At 39.2% G+C, this 18015-nt stretch overlaps 1 protein-coding gene across 2 annotated transcripts in view; it reads left to right on the plus strand.

The window, feature by feature from the left end:
• The window catches only part of LOC111147667 (phosphodiesterase 7B), a 308013-nt gene that overhangs the window by 259879 nt on the left and 30119 nt on the right, over window positions 1–18015 (plus strand). For both annotated transcript variants that reach the window (XM_022503873.1, XM_022503872.1), the window contains 4 exons: window positions 11202–11353; window positions 13287–13350; window positions 15645–15740; window positions 17771–17871. In XM_022503873.1, coding sequence (XP_022359581.1) covers window positions 11202–11353; window positions 13287–13350; window positions 15645–15740; window positions 17771–17871 — 413 coding nt within the window. The remainder of the gene's footprint in view (window positions 1–11201; window positions 11354–13286; window positions 13351–15644; window positions 15741–17770; window positions 17872–18015) is intronic.

The raw sequence follows: 18015 nt of genomic DNA on the forward strand, positions 1-18015 counted from the left end.
TCTTCTTTAGGACTGAGGAAATTTGATCGGCTTCTTACTAATTCATTTAAATTTCATTCAAACTGGGATTTTGGAAAACCTCTCTGTTGCCCAAAAAAGTCTTAAGAGCTTATTTTTAAGGCCTTTTCCCCTCCTTAAAAAAAGGAAATAGTAGTTCTCCAACCATCCCTGAACCCTGGAAGTTACAGTCACAGCTTTTGAGTTGGGATGGATTCTATAGTAGGCAAAGCAAAGGCTCAAAACAGCACATTTTTGCCAAATGCCAGAGTGTTGTGTGGCTGAGGACAAGCATTTGACCCTCATGAATACTTTCTGACCACATTTTCTAACCCTGAGGAAGCAGGTATAGGGAAGTATGGAAGGGGTTCATTCTATTCTATCACCAGGCACGCTGGTGTGTCCTCCTCACTGTCAAGAACGTCAAAGGAAATATGGCAATTGAAAAAATAAACGCATTAAAAAGTAGAACTAGAGAAACTATTTACCCTGTCTTGAAGAAGACTTTGCTCTTCCGCCTCCTCCTCCCACTCCATGGCAGTGTTGAAGCAAATCTCTCCTTCTAGTGACAGCCATCAAGCAGTCGTGAGTATCTGTCGTACACAGAACGGCTAATAACATGGGGCTTTGATACACCTCTATTCAACACCTGATTTTAGAGAACTTAAAATAACCTCCACACTGCTTTTAACTCAAATTGATTTCCCAACTTCAAGTTCCACTTTAAGGTGATTGTATACTTCGAGTTTCTTTTCTTTCCCTCTCTTTCTTTCTCTTTTTTTTTCTCCCAGTATTTTGTTATTGTTGTTGTTGATATTATATTATATATTTTTTTGTTTATTAGCTTTTTGGTATCACAGCTGATTTTCTTTCTGACTCAAGACTAAGCCTAGAAAAGGCCCTAGATGTTAAGGAATTTAATTTGTATTTTATCTCAGTCCCACTGCTCAGGATTTCAAAGTTCATTTGTAATGACCACATCTTAAAAAGGCGTCCCTCCGTGTAAGCACAGTCTCTACGTGTGATGGTTACGAGCCAGATAACACCCCGGGTTGTCATCAGCTCCTACCCACCATTCTCTGAGTGCTGGGAATATATACAGGAAGAAATAAACAACTATGACCATTTATGACCATGGACGATGTTTGAAAGACTGGGATGGAAATAGTAATGTATTTTACAAGGCTTTTTGGCAGACGATTCTTTTTAAGAATAAATGCAGACCTTCATGCCTAGAGATGCTAAACTCTGAAAGGTGGAATTTGAGTGCCGAAATCATTACATCCAAGTCTAAATTACGAAACTTGCTAAAAGCACATGAAAATGAATCAAAGTCTTTAATACGTTGAAAGGAACACTAGTCTTATGCAGAGCCTGGTATCTTCAGCACCTTGTCAAGACAGCAAGTCTGCAGTGTATAGTTGAGAAATCCACCAAGATTATTCTTTATAGGCAACATCTTTAATTTTTTTCACCTTTTAAAATGGTCTACTGAAAACTGTATCTACAGGGAACTGCATCTTAGAATAAATTGTTTCACTCTTAAAATCCTGTATTTTTTCAAGAAAAATGTCATCCTGGACAACCTCCCTGTTTCTAACTTTGCAGGGACCCTGAATCCTGAATTAGTTGAATTTGTAGGGAAGGAGAAAGAGCTGTGCTGTAAATCTGCCATTTGCGTGCAGGACACCTACAATCAAATGAATTCACTTCTTTTCATCTTTTTAAGAGCTACACTTTAAAACTAGAATTTCAGCCTGATTTCTCCAACACTTCTTGAACTTGGAACTGGAGCACAGACACAAGAAAGTTTTTAAGTGCCTCATCGTCATTGATTTACCATCAGTGACTTGCAGGATAGTGTGGAAATTCAAAGAAACCTAGCAGGAATCTGGCCTCCAAGACCTGACACCTAATTAGAGCATCAGACGTGTAAATAAGAGTGAATTTGCAATCATCCAGGGCACAGCTGGGTGTTAGAGTGGAAGTCGTCAGAGCAAGGAGTGGTGGCAGAAAGATCTGGGCCTTGGAACTCCACTGGAGGGTTTGAGAAAATGATTTCAAAACTAACATAAATTGTAGCATCTTTCACTTTATAAATCGACTTATTATTTTAAAATGGCATTTGATGATGATATTTCTGCAAGCAGAGATAATTTATTCAAATTAAATCCACAAATTTTGCATAGAGTTTCCATTATGGGCAGCATTATGCACCAATACAAGGGATTACTGCTGTGTGCCAGTCTCAGCCTTTCAATAACCAGTGTCACGGCTGGACCAACACTCGTGCTTCTTATTACGATTGCAAGACACCCTCCAGCCATAACCACCAAGAAACTTTGAAAAAATAAAGGTTTATTACTTACGGGACCTGGAAATTGCACAGCACAACTGGGGCCACACAGCCAAGTCATGGGTAGAAAGGGAGAGAGAGTGTGAGCCAGGCCAGGGCTCTTTTATTGGGGTATGGGGGTGGGGACCTAGGGTTTTGCAGACTCACTCTTTATTGGTGAATTTAAAACATAAGAGTGGGAATTTAAAGCACAAGAAGAGAAAAAACAAGTGGTCCACAGGGCTAGTTATCGAAATCAACCAAGACCTCTAAAACAAAGGGGCCTCAGTGGGAGGGAGGTGACCTGGCTCTTTATTTGGGCGTAAGGCTGGCAATGTGTTTATTTGGAATAGCCTTCTTTGAAGTGGATGCCGGGCCCAGCAAGCAAAGGTTAAGTCAGGCGCTTGCATGACTAAAACAAAACAAAATTTAAAAAGCTGTTATGGCTTCCCCTACAATTACAAAGTTTGATGAGATGGTTTCTGACCTTGGAGGGTAGGAAGTTATTTATGCCAATAACTCTATAGTACAAGACATGTTAAAAATCCTATAATAGAAGAATCAACAAAGCAAATGAATAACACTAACCCTGCAAAGAATTTCATTATAATTATTATATAATATAGGTATTGTAGTAAGTATGAGTACAATAATTATCAGAGTAGGGTATGGATTAGTAACACACTATTTAAAAGATTCGGATGGATTGGGGCACCTGGATGGCTCAGTCATTTAAGCGTCTGCCTTTGGCTCAGGTCATGATCTTATGATCCTGGGGTCCTGGGATTGCAGCAGGCTCCCTACTCAGCGGGAGTCTGTTTGTCCCTCTCCCCCAGGTGGTGCTCTCTCTGTCTCTCTTTCTCTTTTAAATAAATAAATAAAATCTTTGTAAAATTTAGAAAAAAAGGATTCAGGTGGATTAATGCTCTGGAAGTATTGATATTAGGTTTATAGAGTTGGGTCTCCATGTTTACTTGAGGCGAGTTCTGCTCACTTAAATATAAAGGCATTCTTTGTTCTCAGTATCACCTGTCCTACTTCTACACCAACTACCAGCTATCCAAACTCAGGAACAGTTACTACAGACCTTGCTGAAAGAACCAGGTATAGAGTTGATGACAAAAATAGCCTCAACATAGAAGGTGTGCTTATAGATTTTTTTTTTCTAGATATTTATTCTAGGTTCAGGGTTTCGCCTCCTACCAAAATGTATCAGCCCCTAAAGAGAATATGCCATAAAGAAGGTACTCAAAATGAAAATAATTTTTATTAACGTTCTTGGTATTTAAGCCAACCCCAACTTGTGAAATTTAAGAATGACCATATTAGCAGTGCCAAAATAAACTTCATAACCCTAAATTAGTGTCTAAATAGTGCAGAAATGTGTTAATATGTACATATTTGTGAAATTTATAAAACAACAAGTGAGCAGAAAATGAATTTCACAGTCTGGGTCAATGCACGCATAGATTAGGCAATGAAACTATTCTGGAACGCCATTTTATAACTGTTGCAAATGAAAATTTGGGGACTGAAAGCCCATAAACAACAAATTCCAAGCGAAAAGTACCATTAGGATAACTGTGAATGCCTTTAAATAATGACTTTTTAACTATGTAAAGATACTAAATAAACGGCATTGCATTATTAGGTACGTTAATAAAACTCTCTATAAATTTTCACAAGCTGAATTTAGCTGATCTGTAATGTAGCTTAGCTACTCATTAAGATTTCTATCTAGATACACGTATCACTATGCCCGTAACTATCAAAGTAAATACAACTGGTTACTCACTGAGAGCCCTTTTGGAAACACATGTAACCAATCCTATTCAATAATTGTATAACACATGTCAACACTCAAAATCAGTGCCTGGGATTAGCATACTGTATGCTTATTCATGAATTGTTCCTTATATGGATTTTTCTTTCCCAACTGTACCTTCAATTTATATCCTAGTTGTCATTATCTCACATAGCACCAAGCGCTCCCTAAATGACAGTTGATAAATGAGTTATTAATATTTTTTAAATATATTTATTTTTCTTGCACTATTGAATATTCCTGTTTAGAGGCTAGCTTGAAGCTTTTCTCATTTAGCTTTATGTGTGTCTTCAAATAAGAAAATTAAACCCTATTGTTTCCATAAATGGCTATCCAACAATTCTGAAATATTTTTGTCAATTAAAGAATAACCCAGATAGAAGTGCTAAATGGCATAGTCATGGCTTGCCTCGGTATTTAGAAAATACTGGCCACCTGCTTGGTAGATATCTGCTTGTCCATTGCAGTAAGGTTGAAATTGCATAAATAAAGAATATACCTCATAATAACCAATTTGTTCAAAAACTTGGAAAAATCCTCACCATGAATAATATTATATGCTACCTTTTTTTAACCTACAGACTACCATAAAAAATGAGCCATGAGTAGGTTTTATTGTCTAGATTTATTTTACTATTGAATGTGTTTGACATGATCTGAGCTTGTGCACCAAAGATGCAAGACAGGGTGGGAACTAGGGCAGCGAGTTACTTATTTCATACTCCAGATCTGAGACAGCGCCAAATAACTCAGTGATCAAGGTATATCGCATTTTAAAGTAATATTCTTTCAATAAAAAGGAAGGCCAAAAATATCAAAAATTTAAATAAAGATCAAAGGAGATCTATATTCTGGCATGTTGGTTCATTGTTACCTTTTGACCACAGGGTGAAGAAAGGTGGGGAAGAAGGGAATCTTGTTGTTTTCTTCTTTGGTTTAAGAGCAAAATGGATTTAAATTAAAATTTAATATCTCCAGGGGTTCCTAGATGGCTCAGTCATTCAAGCTTCCTACTTTTGGTTTCAGCTTAGGTCATGATCTCAGAGCATAAGATCAAGCCCCCAGCCCCCGACCCTGTTGGTCTCTGCACTGTGTGTGGAGCCTGTTTAAGATTCTCTCTCTTGGGGTGCCTGGGTGGCTCAGTTGATTGGGCATCTGCCTTTGGCTCTTGTAATGATCTTAGGTCCTGGGATTAACTCCCTGCTCAGTTGGGAGTCTGTTTCTCCCTCTCACTCTCCCTCTGGCCTCTCTCTGTCTCTCTCAAATAAACAAATAAATTATTCTAGAAAAAAAAATTCTCTCTCTCCCTCTTCCTCTGGCCCCCCCCCCAACTCTGTTTCTCAAAAAAAGACCAAAAAAGCAAAAACAGAAAAACGAAAGAAAACCACAACAACAACAACAACAAAATACAAAATACCTCCAGCTCAAAGCATCATTAGATTTGCAATATTTTAGGTAATCTGATAACTTTAATGAATGAAACCATTATTTCCTATCATCTATATTTATTGTATGTAACTTGTCGTTTTCTTACCTATGAATCTATTTGAAGTATTACACCACTTGGAAATCTGAATGGAAGTTTACAAAGGAATACAGTTGATATTTGAACAACACAAGTTTGAACCGCATGGGCCCACTAACATGCAGATTTTTCTCAACAAATACAGTATAGTACTGTAAATGTATTGTCTCTTCCTTAAGACTTTCTCATTATCATTTTCTTTTCGCCAGTTCACTTTATTATAAGAATGCAGTATGTAATACACATAACATTAAAAATATGTGTCAATTGACTGTGTTACAAATAAGGCTTCTAGTCAACTGTGGGTTATTCTCATGTACACTTTTGACATGCCCAGAGTATATGCAGATTTTCAACTGCCCAGCAGGTGTGCACCCCTAGCCCCAACATTATTCAAGGGTCAACTATAATCCATAATTTGAATTTGCTATGTTTGTGGCATATTTCCATCATTCAGGCTTACCTTGTTTACTTCCGATTCTGTTACGTTAGTACTCTCAGCTACCTAGGAGATTTTCTTTTTGTGTTTTAGAATGGGGAAATTTTCATAGAAGGCTAAAAAAGGAACAGGTCATTGTATGGTTATTTCCTATTCAATTTCTGCACAACACAGGAATAACTCATTTCATTTACTTGACACACTTGATTTCATTCTATATAATTCTGTATAGAACCATCACCAACATTTCTTTGCCTCCCTATGTAGTAAAACTCCTTGGGTTGTCTATACTTGATACTATTGCCTGACATTTCTCTTCTCATTCCCTCTCAAAGTCTTTATTATAAAATGCCTCAAATTTACAGAAGGTTTTCAAGGATAGAACATTCATATACCCTTTACCCAGAGGAACCAATTATTATTTGGCCCTGTTTGTCTTTGCTATCTATAGTTTTTGTAACCTCTTGGGAATTCATTGTATACATCATGCCCATTTATCCCTAAATATCTCAGCATGTATTTACCTTTTTTTAAATTTATTTTTAAATTATCTATTTATTTACTTATTTTTTTTTTTAAGAGAGAGAGAGAGAGAGAGAAGGGTGGGGAGGGGCAGAAGGAGAGAGAGAATCCCAAGTAAGCTCCACGCCCAGCTCAGAGCCCAACTCAGGGCTCGATGTCAGGACCCTGAGATGATGACCTGAGCTGAAACCAAGAGGCCACCGCTTAACTGACTGAGCCACGCAGGCATGTCCCAGCACGTATTTTCTAAGAACAGGAGCCTTCTTTTGCAAACCACAGTTCCATCAGCATGTTCAAGAAATGTATAGACAGAATTTGAGTATCTCATATATTATGTCCATATCCAAATTTCACAAATTATCCTAAATAAGCCATTTTTGGAAATTTTCTCCTGATCCAGGATCTCATTCAGAGTCACGTGAATGCATTTAGAGCGCTCTATCTGGTATCCATTATTCTGAAATTGTACCAGAGACTATCTTTGTCTTTCAGATCATTGACATTTTTTAAGAATGCAGGTTAATTATTTTGTAGAAGATCTTTCAGCATAGGTTCTCATGATGTTCCCTCTTCCTGGGGATCGGAGCAAGAACACAACACAGACCATGTTGCACCCTCAGTGTTATTACACCATAAGCCTGTAATGGCAACTTCTCCCATTACTGGGGAGGTGAACTTTGGTTACTTAGTGAAGATGCTGCCCCCTCTACATTTGTCCACTAAAAAACTACACAGTTCTTCCTTTCCAGTTAGAAACTCTGTGGGGAGATACTTTGATATTACAAATTATCCTGTTGCTTTTTAAACTTTCACTGAGTAGTTTCAGCATCCATCAATGATTTGGGCCCGAAGCAGTTATCACCATAAAAGTTGCAAAATGCTGGGGCACCTGGGGGGCTCAGTCAGTTGAGCATCTGACTTTTGATTTCAGCTCAGGTCATGATCTCAGGGTTGTGATACTGAGTCCCATGTCAGGCTCTGTGCTGGGCACGGAGCCTGCATAGGATTCTCTCTCTTCCTCCTCTTCTGCCCTCTCCGCCCCTCTCTCTCTCTTAAAAAAAAAAAAAAAAAAGGTGTAAAAAGTAATTTTCTAACTCTGTTAGTTCCTCTGCATTATGGGTAGACTCTCTGCAAGGGAGAGCTTCCCCTTCTCATTTATTTACTTACTTGCTTACTTACCATCAGTGTGGATTAATGGATTCTTCTTTCAGTCCATGGTTTATAATCAGCTCTTCCATTATTCATGTTGATGCTCAAAGTTTCCCATATTTGCGCAGAGGGACCCCCTGCAAGTCATCTCCTTTGTCATTTTGTACTGTTCCCATCATTTCTCGAGCTCTCCCCTACCTTCCAGAAGGCCAAGAGGTTGCATTTCTTCTTGTACTTTGCCTGCCCCAGTCCTAGACTTGGCCATTTCACTGAGGTGGTCTGGTTTCTTTTAGTGAGAAATTGTGTTTTAAAACAAAATCTGGGTGCTCGATGTATGGCTGAGGTGTTGTTGCTTCTAGCACAGAATAAAATGTGCTCTATTAAGTGCATAGTTCAGTGAATTTTGACAAATTCTTATTCCCATGGTCAATTTTCAGTCTTTGTTGTTTTGATCTATTAACAGCATTCAATACTGAGGATCTCACCTTCCTTCTTGCAATATTGTCTTCACTATGCTTCTGGGAAATGCTGGGTTTTCCCTATCCCCACTGGATACTCCTCAGTCTCCTTTGGTTTTCTCTGCTCTTCTCTATACCATTTCAAAGTTTAAATACTGCAGAACTCAGACTCTGATGCTTTCCTCATCTGTATATACCATTACTCCCTAGGTAATCCCATCTGACAACTCCCAGATTTGTAACTCTAGCCCAGTCTTCTCCCGGGTTTTATATCCACTTGTTTTTATCTGACATCTCTGCCTGAACTTCCAATGGACGTCAAAATCCAACATGTGCAAAACCGAAATCCATCCCATACCTGGCCCACCTGTGGCTTTCCCATCTCAGGTGATGATGGCAGCTGCATTCTCCTTGTTATTTAGGGCAAAAACTTGGAGGTTCCCAAAGTATGGGATCTCCAGATCCCTGACTCCACTTCTGGTCCCTCCACTCGTCCCACCACAGTCTGAGCAGTTATAATTTCTTGCCTGGATTATTTCAAGGCCTCATAGCTGGTCTCACTACATCAAAGCTTTCTTTTACAATCTGCTCGCCACACAGGATGACCCTTTTTAAATGTGTGATCATATCACTCTTCTCTCAAAATTTTGCAGTGGCAGGATGATGCCTGGGTGGCTCAGCCAGTTAAGCATCTGACTTAGATTCAGGTCATGATCTCAGGGTCCTGGGATCGAGCCCTGCATTGCGGGGGAGAGGGGAGTCCCTGCTCAGCAGGAAGTATGCTTGTCCCTCTCCCTGTGCCCCTCCCCCCTCCCCCCACTCATGCTCTCTCTCTCTCTCTCTCTGTCCCACTCTCAAAAAAATAAATAAAATCTTAAACAAACAAACAAACCTTTGCATTGGCTCCTCATTTCATTCAAAGTAGAGCTCAAACTGTTAGAATGAGCTACAAGACCCTTTTAATTCTCATGCCCACCTTTGCTCTGAGACCTCACCTCTCACTCCTCCCCCTTCCTCTCCTTCTTATCCACGTGGAATTCCTGCCGCTCCTCCCACATGCTAGCATGCCAGGAGGCTCACTCTAGGGACATTCAAGCTGGTCCCTCTGTGAGGAAGGTATTTCCTCAGATCACTGTTTGGCTAACTTCCTCATCTCCTTCATTTGATTAGACTGTACCCTCTACAAAGGCCCACCCTAACTATCCAAACACAGAAGGCCTGGTCCCTCACTTTCAGCCTTTCTGGCTACTCCCCATTGTTCTTCCCACCTTCTAATACAATTTTTATAAATTACTTATTTTTTCATTTATTGGTTATCACATGTCTTTTTGTGCTGGAAAGTAAACTTCATGAGTACAGGCATCTTTGTTTTGCTCATCGGAGGATCTAGAACCAAAGGATATCACTGGGCCTCTATGTTTTAAATAAATGGATGAACAACTTTGTCTTGTACTTTGACTTGATAAATCGGTAGAAATGAGTAAGAACTCACTAGTAGAACTGAGTCCACATATACCATTTTTAATTTGGCCATGTGCTTAACACCCAGGTTCCGGTTACACTGCTCTTTCTGGGTGTGTATTTGCCTCTTTCCACACAGGAAATCTAGATCCATTTTAAAAATAGAAAGCATTTCGGTCAGGTGGGATTTCCAGAGAACAGTGGGTTTTGCCTGCCCTGAATTAAGCCTTTGCATGCATAATACAGCCCAAGTAACAAACTGATCATCATCAGTCCCTGCCGTCAGGGAGGGCCACATTGCCCACTCTTTCCTCTGCTTCTCTATCCGCTGTGATTCTGAGTTCCCTAGAGGAGAAGGGGAGACAGAAGGCAGCATGAAAGAATCCAGAATTTCTTTATATACGGACTCTACATTTTCCTAGTAGACCATTCAATTAACTCCAGATTCAAAATGGGCAGCACACGTCACTTAAGTGGCCCTGGAGTGATTCATAGAATTTTAGCTGAGATAAAACATACCTTGACAGCCTTTCAAGTAATGTGCCTGGGTTATTTCTGGACAATCACCATGATGTCAACAGTCAAGTTTTAAAAGGCACATGTGACATGAGTATTAAAATATCTCTACTGACAGGATCAAAACTTTCCTGGCCGCTAGTAAAAAAGAATGTACTCCATTAGAAAGTAGACACCCTCTCTGCTTCTTGTCCAGAAAATCTAGGTCACCTCTCTTGATTCCCATGCCACTGGTGTTCCTGGGACATTAGGAAACATTTTCCTCATGTATAAGCTAGTGTATTCTCAGCCCTTTTAATTTAGAGAGTGTAGGATGAGAACCTTGTTTAAATTATGGAGGCTTGGTTTTAATATCATAGAAAAAAAGCATAACTCTTCCTTTCAAATGCATGCAGAAGTATGCAGATTTTACTTACTTAGCACATCAGTGCCATTAATAAGAAAATGAAGATTTTAATTTATATATCTCATGTCTTCTAAAATCACATTCAGAAATATCTTGACATTTTAATGAAGGTAATACATAAGAAAGGTCATTTTTGTTCTAAGACGACTTCAAATGCAGAGTTAAATAGGCTATATCTAAGAAAGCACTGAGAGCATATTTTAAGTTTATCTCCTTTATAATACATTGGAATCTTACATCGGGCTCCCTGCTCATGGGGGAGTCTGCTTCTTCCTCTCCCTCTGCCTGCTGCTCCCCCTGCTTGTGCTCTCTCTCTGTCAAATAAATAAATAAAATCTTAAATATAATACATTGTATGGGATTGAGCCCCACATCAGGCTCTCTGCTCAGCATGGAGCCTACTTCTCCCCGCTCCTCTCTGCCTGCCTCTCTGCCTACTTGTGATCTTTGTCTGCCAAATAAATAAATAAAACCTTTAAAATATATATATAATACATTGTATTTTTACATAGCGGAGAAAATAGGGCTTTTAAAATACATAACTTCTGTATTTGATTACTTTCCACAGATACAACACACTCAGGGGAAATTGGCACTAAAAAAAAGGTGAAAAGACTGTTAAGCTTTCAAAGATACTTCCATGCATCAAGGCTGCTTCGTGGAATTATACCACAAGCCCCTCTCCACCTGCTGGATGAAGACTACCTTGGACAAGCAAGGGTGAGTTAGTTTCCCCTCTGTCACCTCCCAGGAGGTCAGGGGCTAAGTGCATGTACCTCAGCTGATAGTACCAGAAGTCAACTTCTACCACTGAGACGCTCTGTGACTCTGGCTAGTTAATCAATACATCTGGACTTTTTCCTCAAATATGATATGAAGTTAATAGAAATACCCACTCATAGGGGTGATATAGAGATTACAGAAGGTAAAGCATTGCTTATGTGTTTCAGATATTCATGCCTAGCACATGCTAGCTACTTTCGTTTCTACAAATGGGTGAAACATATTTGCACAACACTAAGTAAAGTAAAATTTTGGACTGATCAGTTACCAGTGAGAGAAGAACTCAATCTTTAAGCCCAGTGAATTGTCTCATTGTAATAGCTATGTTGAAAGTAACCCATTAATGACCAACTCTTAATTCCACTTCCGTCTACCGATACGGTATGTCATCCTTTATACATTTTTTATTTTATTTAAATAATTTTCACAAATTTTATGATTATTTTTGCAATTCATTGGTCAAAGGTTGAAATTAAAATGTGACAATCTAAAAAAAAAAAAAAAGTTCTAAAGTTATCTCTAGCCCAAACTGTCAAAGGAGTTTAAATTTCAGGATAAATGGCCACAGTTTAAACAGAAATCAGAAGTAGTGTCCTAGAGTTTACATGGCTATGTAATATTATGCTAGCTATATACTATTAAGAAATATATACTATTACTGTATAATATTAGTATCTAAGCAATAAGTAATATCAGAAGAACTACTACTTCAGGTCTAAAAAAAGAAAAAAATCACTCCTAACAACCCAAGGCCTGAGAGTGAGTGAATGTTGTTTGTTTATTCGTTTGGTTGGTTGGCTGGTTGGTTGGAGAAAGAAGAGCAAAACTAAGTGAGCTCCCAGTGCAGGGGCATCAGCAGCAGAGCACTCTTGTGGGGCTCTCCCTCCAAGGTTCACCCCTCAAGAGAGACGACATTGAGACATAGAAAGGACTGTGTGTCACAAGTCAGGATATCAGGGATCAAGTTCTGATTCTGCTTTAGTATTTGACTTGGATAAAATGTTCACACACACTAGATCTCACAGGTCACCTATTAGTCCTTCATTTCTCTGGTAATGATGGAAGGTCTTTGTGTGCTATGACAAGGCTCTTAGACTTACTTGAAGATGCAGGGAAGACATTTAGGGGCAGGAAGAGGGGAGTGATCTGGTCCTTACTGGAAGCAGTGGCTTTGAGAGGAGGGGAAGGCCAGTTGCGGAAGCCGCAGTGAGGATAGAATCTGTAACCATAGCTTTGCATGGGGGATTTAAACAAGAAAAACAGGATAATAAGCCTACATTGGAGAGTAGGTCTTTAAATTACCCAACATTTTCCATGGCCCACTTCACTTTCCTATCTATTAGAGTGGTTCATTTCACATTTAGTCCACATTGAGCAGAGTAATGTGCTCAGCAATCATTTTGACTTCATTTTTTAGAAATTTGCTATAAACATTCTCCTTAAGTATATAGTCATTTGCAATGTAGAGGCTTTACTGAACTACAATTTTAACAGATATCAAATTTTATGTGTGCTTATTGTGTACAAACACCATTCTAAGCACTCCACATACGTTGCCTTCTTTAACCATCACAAAAATCCTGAGGTAGATTATATTATCAGCTATATTTTTCAAATAGGAAACTGGGGTATGGAGAGGTTAAGGAACTTGCCCAAGCCCCCACAACCAGTGAGGGATGTGGCTGACACCGAACCAGGAGTCTGATTCTTTTCAGGCTCTTGTTAGTAGAGCAAGATTTGTTTTACCACAAGCCAGATAGCAATGTGCTACTATTTCCAACTTTTTAATTGTTTCACTCACTGTCTCAAAGTAAATGTTTGAGTCTCCAGTATGATTCATTTGACTGCTGTTTTTCGTTTGCCTTTTCAGCATATGCTCTCCAAAGTGGGAATGTGGGATTTTGACATTTTCTTATTTGATCGCTTGACAAATGGTAAGTCACCCCAAAGAATCCTATTTCCAAACACTGTTATTCATTTTCCCTTCTTTTTCCACTTTCGTAAGTCTACAGCCACTCCGGAAGGGCCAGGCCAAGGGAAAATTAATTCAGATGAAAAGTAAGGACTATATTTGGCCTTAGAACCTTAAGACCATTTTCCTTCTGGCCTTGATGATCCCAAAGGAATTTGGAAACCACACATTAGATTCTTTCCTCACAGACTACTTTGGCCACATCCAAATGGAGGCTTTTCATTGTTAGTGAAAACTAGAAACACTAAAGCTCATATGACCAGGCCTGACCCCTATAGGGCAGGTGTCTATGCATTTTCCTTCAGGGAGCTGAAGCTCGCCCAATGCAGGTCTTGATCAGATATGCTCGGCATTACTGAAGGAAAACACTGGCTGATTACGCAGTGTAAAAGTTTTGGATGTAGCTGAAGGGGAAAGTAGACATTACCACTGGTTTCACATTTAGAATCTTGGTGCCTATAAAGACTTTCTTAAAGAAAACAATACAATTTGGTTATATATTCGTCTGCCCATTAAACAAATACTGATAGGCTTAGGGAGCCAATGAAAGACGTCATATGTAATGCTGACCTTCACATGTCCCACCGCATCATTACAGATGGTTTTCTCACCGTTCGGTTACTTGACAAATAACATACAGTTGAGAAAAACAGCCTAAGAGTGTGAAGCAGAGCTTTACACTGTGGAAAGCTAACTAGACCATATAGCGACAGAGCCCACAATCTTATATTTCACTTTGCTCAAATCAACTGAGAAATGAGTACCAGTAGATGAAAATAACTATGAATAAAAGCATTGGTTCAAAAGAGGATAATCATGACTCTCATAGGGATATGAAATGAGCACATGTCAAAGATTTAATTCAATTAATTAGCCATCCAGTAAGATGCCATCAAGAAAGAAAGAACGAACGAACAAAAGAACGAACGAAAGAAATCTTGCCATTTGCAATGACATGAATGGAACTAGAGAGCATTATCCTAAGCAAAATAAGTCAAACCGAGAAAGGCAATTATCATATGATCTCTCTGATATGAGGAATTGAGAGGCAGGGTGGGGGGCCATTGCAGGGGGTGGGGAATGAAACAAGATGGGACTGGGGAAGGAGACAAACCATAAGAGACTCTTAATCTGAGAAACAAACTGAGGGTTGCTGGGGTGGTGGGTGGGAGGGATAGGGTGGCTGGATGATGGACATTGGGGAGGTTATGTGCTATGGTGAGTGTTGTGAATTGTGTAAGACTGATGATTCACAGACCTGTACCCCTGAAGCAAATAATACATTATATGTTAATTAAAAAAAAATGCTAAAACTAGGTGAAGGGAAAATTCAAAGAACAACACATATATAAACAGTAAGAAATGCTTAAATGAATTTATTAATAGCTGTAAAACTGCGAAGAGGAAGTCAACTATATTCTGTTGTCAAACAGTGATTCTGTTTGCATGTTATGGACAAGAATCACTTGCAATGCTATCAGTTATCTACAACTTCGAGAGTCATGAAATAGCTCAAAGACAATGGAATCTGCGGAACTGCAGGATCAGGTGCCCCAGAAGACTGTGCTTAGGCAATACTTAGTTTTCCACTTAAGACATCCGATCATCATCTTGGTCCACTGCAAAGTCTTTCATAAATTCTCTAATGCTTTTAAAATACAAAAAATCATTACTTAAATTACTCAAATTATTCAAAATTCAAAATCATTACTCTTTAGTCCATCATATTTTCTAAATCTTTACATATTTTCTAAATACTAAATGTATTGCTTCAATTTCACATCTCTGCTGGCTTAAGTTCTAAACTATCTCCTCATCAGATCTCATCCTGGGTGACTTTGCCTGGGAGCAACAAGCTCGGATTCTTAAGGAACATGGTGACTTAGATATCTCTGTAGACGTAAGAATCAGATGGAAGCAACTTAAGGCACATCGCAAGTAACCATTAAACTGTGTCTTTAAAAAATACACTCACGTGGGTGGGTGGTGTGTCCCCACAGTAGGCAGACTCTTAATGATTTCATTGCCTTTGATGTAGAGAAAGGTCTGACCTAGCTTGTTTCATTTGTACAATATGAGAAAACCTAGGACCAAACCATAAGAATAATATCTTTTATACTGGAAAAAATTCAACTCTAATAGGGAAAAGGAGACCTACCGGAGAACTTTCATTACAGAAACTTTGGATCCTTTTGTCAATCTCGATATTTTAATGGTGATAAAAATGAGTTAAAGCAAGTGACTGTTTTCCTACAGGAAACAGCCTGGTAACACTGCTGTGCCACCTCTTCAACACCCATGGACTCATTCACCATTTCAAGCTAGACATGGTGACCTTGCACAGGTTTTTAGGTAAGTCTTCATTTCCATATTCCTACCTCCTTTCCCCTGAATGATGGCAGTCCATAGTATTCTTTAACATAAAGTGGCAACAGTGATAGCTGGAAAATGAAGATATCAAGTTAATCTTAAATTATCTCATCTTAATTTTAAAATATGGTTTACCCCTTTTAATCAGTGAAAAAATTATTTACTCAATTAGCTATGTTTACAATAGAGAAAAAAATGATATAAAGAAAACCATGTGACCATTAAAGAAATTACAGATCAGTTTACATATCAGCAAAACCCCAAATAATTCCAATCTGGACATGAGCTGTTAAAATTCTTCAATAGGCTTTTTTTTTTTTTTAATATAAGAAGAACTACTGTTTACGTAGAGCTCGCGACCTACAAGATGCCCTCAATGTGTTATTTCTAACTGTTTCACCAGCTCTGCAAGTTGGGTGTTGTCAACGCCATTTGGCGCACAGTTAAGGAAAAGTAGAAAGAGGTTTCATAACTTGCTTGAGGTCAACAACTTGTAACTGGCAAAGCCTCTGTCCAAGCCCAGGTCTGTCTGACTTGAAAGTCCGCCACTATCAAAAACAGCCCCAGTTCTTACCGGACTTAATGCACATGTTTATTTATCTGCCAAATTATCCAGGGCACATTTTTAATCACCATATAACTTCCTACTGCCACTTAGCATGTTTCTGGCTTCTTCAATGTGCCCTATGGCTGTGCTTTGAATTTTGAAGCTGACTTGATGCCTTGTTGCCTCCAGAGTAAAATAACAGTGACATGATAGCAACAGAAGGAAAGACAACCAGGCCTATACAGTGCTTACATGTGCTGGGACTAAGGACTTGCATATCTTAACAACATTTCATCCTTACAGCGGCCGTTTGAAATTGGAGCTATTGTTATCCCCATTTTATAGAGAAGAAAACTGAGGAAATGTATGGTTAAGTAACTGGCCCAACCACAAACAATAAGGGAGAGGGCCAGAGTTGAAATCTAATTGTTTTTAGAAACCCGTAAAATAATACGTGGCACGAAAGAAACTTTTGAAACCAGCTACGACATGGTTCAGTTCAAGAAACACAAACAACCTCAGGCTAATTGAATTTAGATTTCTCGAGCAAAGTAATGGCCACAAATGGCCCAAATAATTTTTATTTGTCTAAAGGACAACACAGATACTTTGGCCCGCAGAGTAGTGTAAAGAATGAAAAGATTTGATGGCAGAAATAACACCCGAATTCAGGGCTAAACTTATAAAACGGGCTGAGACAATATGGCCACACTTGCAAATCTGGACATTCTATGCACACTGAACATACTGCACCCTAACCCATGGCTATGAGCTAAGGCAGGCTACCGGCTTCTGTAATTTGCAAAACAAAATCGCCTCACTTATGCCTCTACTTGGTTCCAAGAGCACTCTGGTCCTTACATTGGAAAGATGTGAGAGATGCTAGCTCGTTCTGAATAAGATAGATATAAAACCAAGGAGTTCACCATTGGATCAACACAGTACTTTGACTTTCTGCCTGAAGAAGCCTCAGATTTGCTTTGGTCAGTCTTTGGTATTCAACTGCTAAGCCAATCTTTGGATATCAGGGGCCCGACTCTACCTGGGCTCTTTAAAGGGAAACCTCTTTTATGGCACATATTATTCATAAATGGCGCAAACTTAAATAATTAAACTATGGTGTGAAATAAAGTTGTCCTTTTCCTACGTATTTATTTTTCCTATGAATGAAAGCCTTGATGTGCGCCAGAAAGGGGTGATTGATGAAGGTGGTGAGGAATCCCAGGGGCCTCGCAAATCCTTTTAGCCTTTCTCCTGTCTGCCCTCCCCCCCCCTCCCCGCTTCACTAAAAACAGCCCAGTAGAACTGCCAAGCTTGCAAACCACGTTTATTTTTAAAGGATCCCCAGGCTGCACATTTTGGAGACGCTGATATTTTTAAGCAAAAGGGATCCTCGATAGGTCTGAGCTTAGTCTGCCCTCCCTGTTTTGGTTTTAGCTGATGGAGTTATCTGTTTGCCTCCTAGTCATGGTTCAAGAAGATTACCACAGCCAAAACCCGTATCACAACGCTGTTCACGCAGCTGATGTCACCCAGGCCATGCACTGCTACCTGAAAGAGCCAAAGGTAAAAGAAGACCCGGGTGCCTCCTCAGCCATCTGGAGATGTCAAGTAAACTGCCTGCTAAGTCCCAAATCACACAACATATCAAAATAACTGTATGGGTCATTCACTCTAAGAATACAAATTATATCTATGGAAGTTCCAGGA

The sequence above is a fragment of the Enhydra lutris genome, unplaced genomic scaffold (genome assembly GCF_002288905.1).
Source record: "Enhydra lutris kenyoni isolate GAN:26980312 unplaced genomic scaffold, ASM228890v2 scaffoldscaffold17, whole genome shotgun sequence".
NCBI classification, from domain to species: Eukaryota; Metazoa; Chordata; class Mammalia; order Carnivora; family Mustelidae; genus Enhydra; species Enhydra lutris.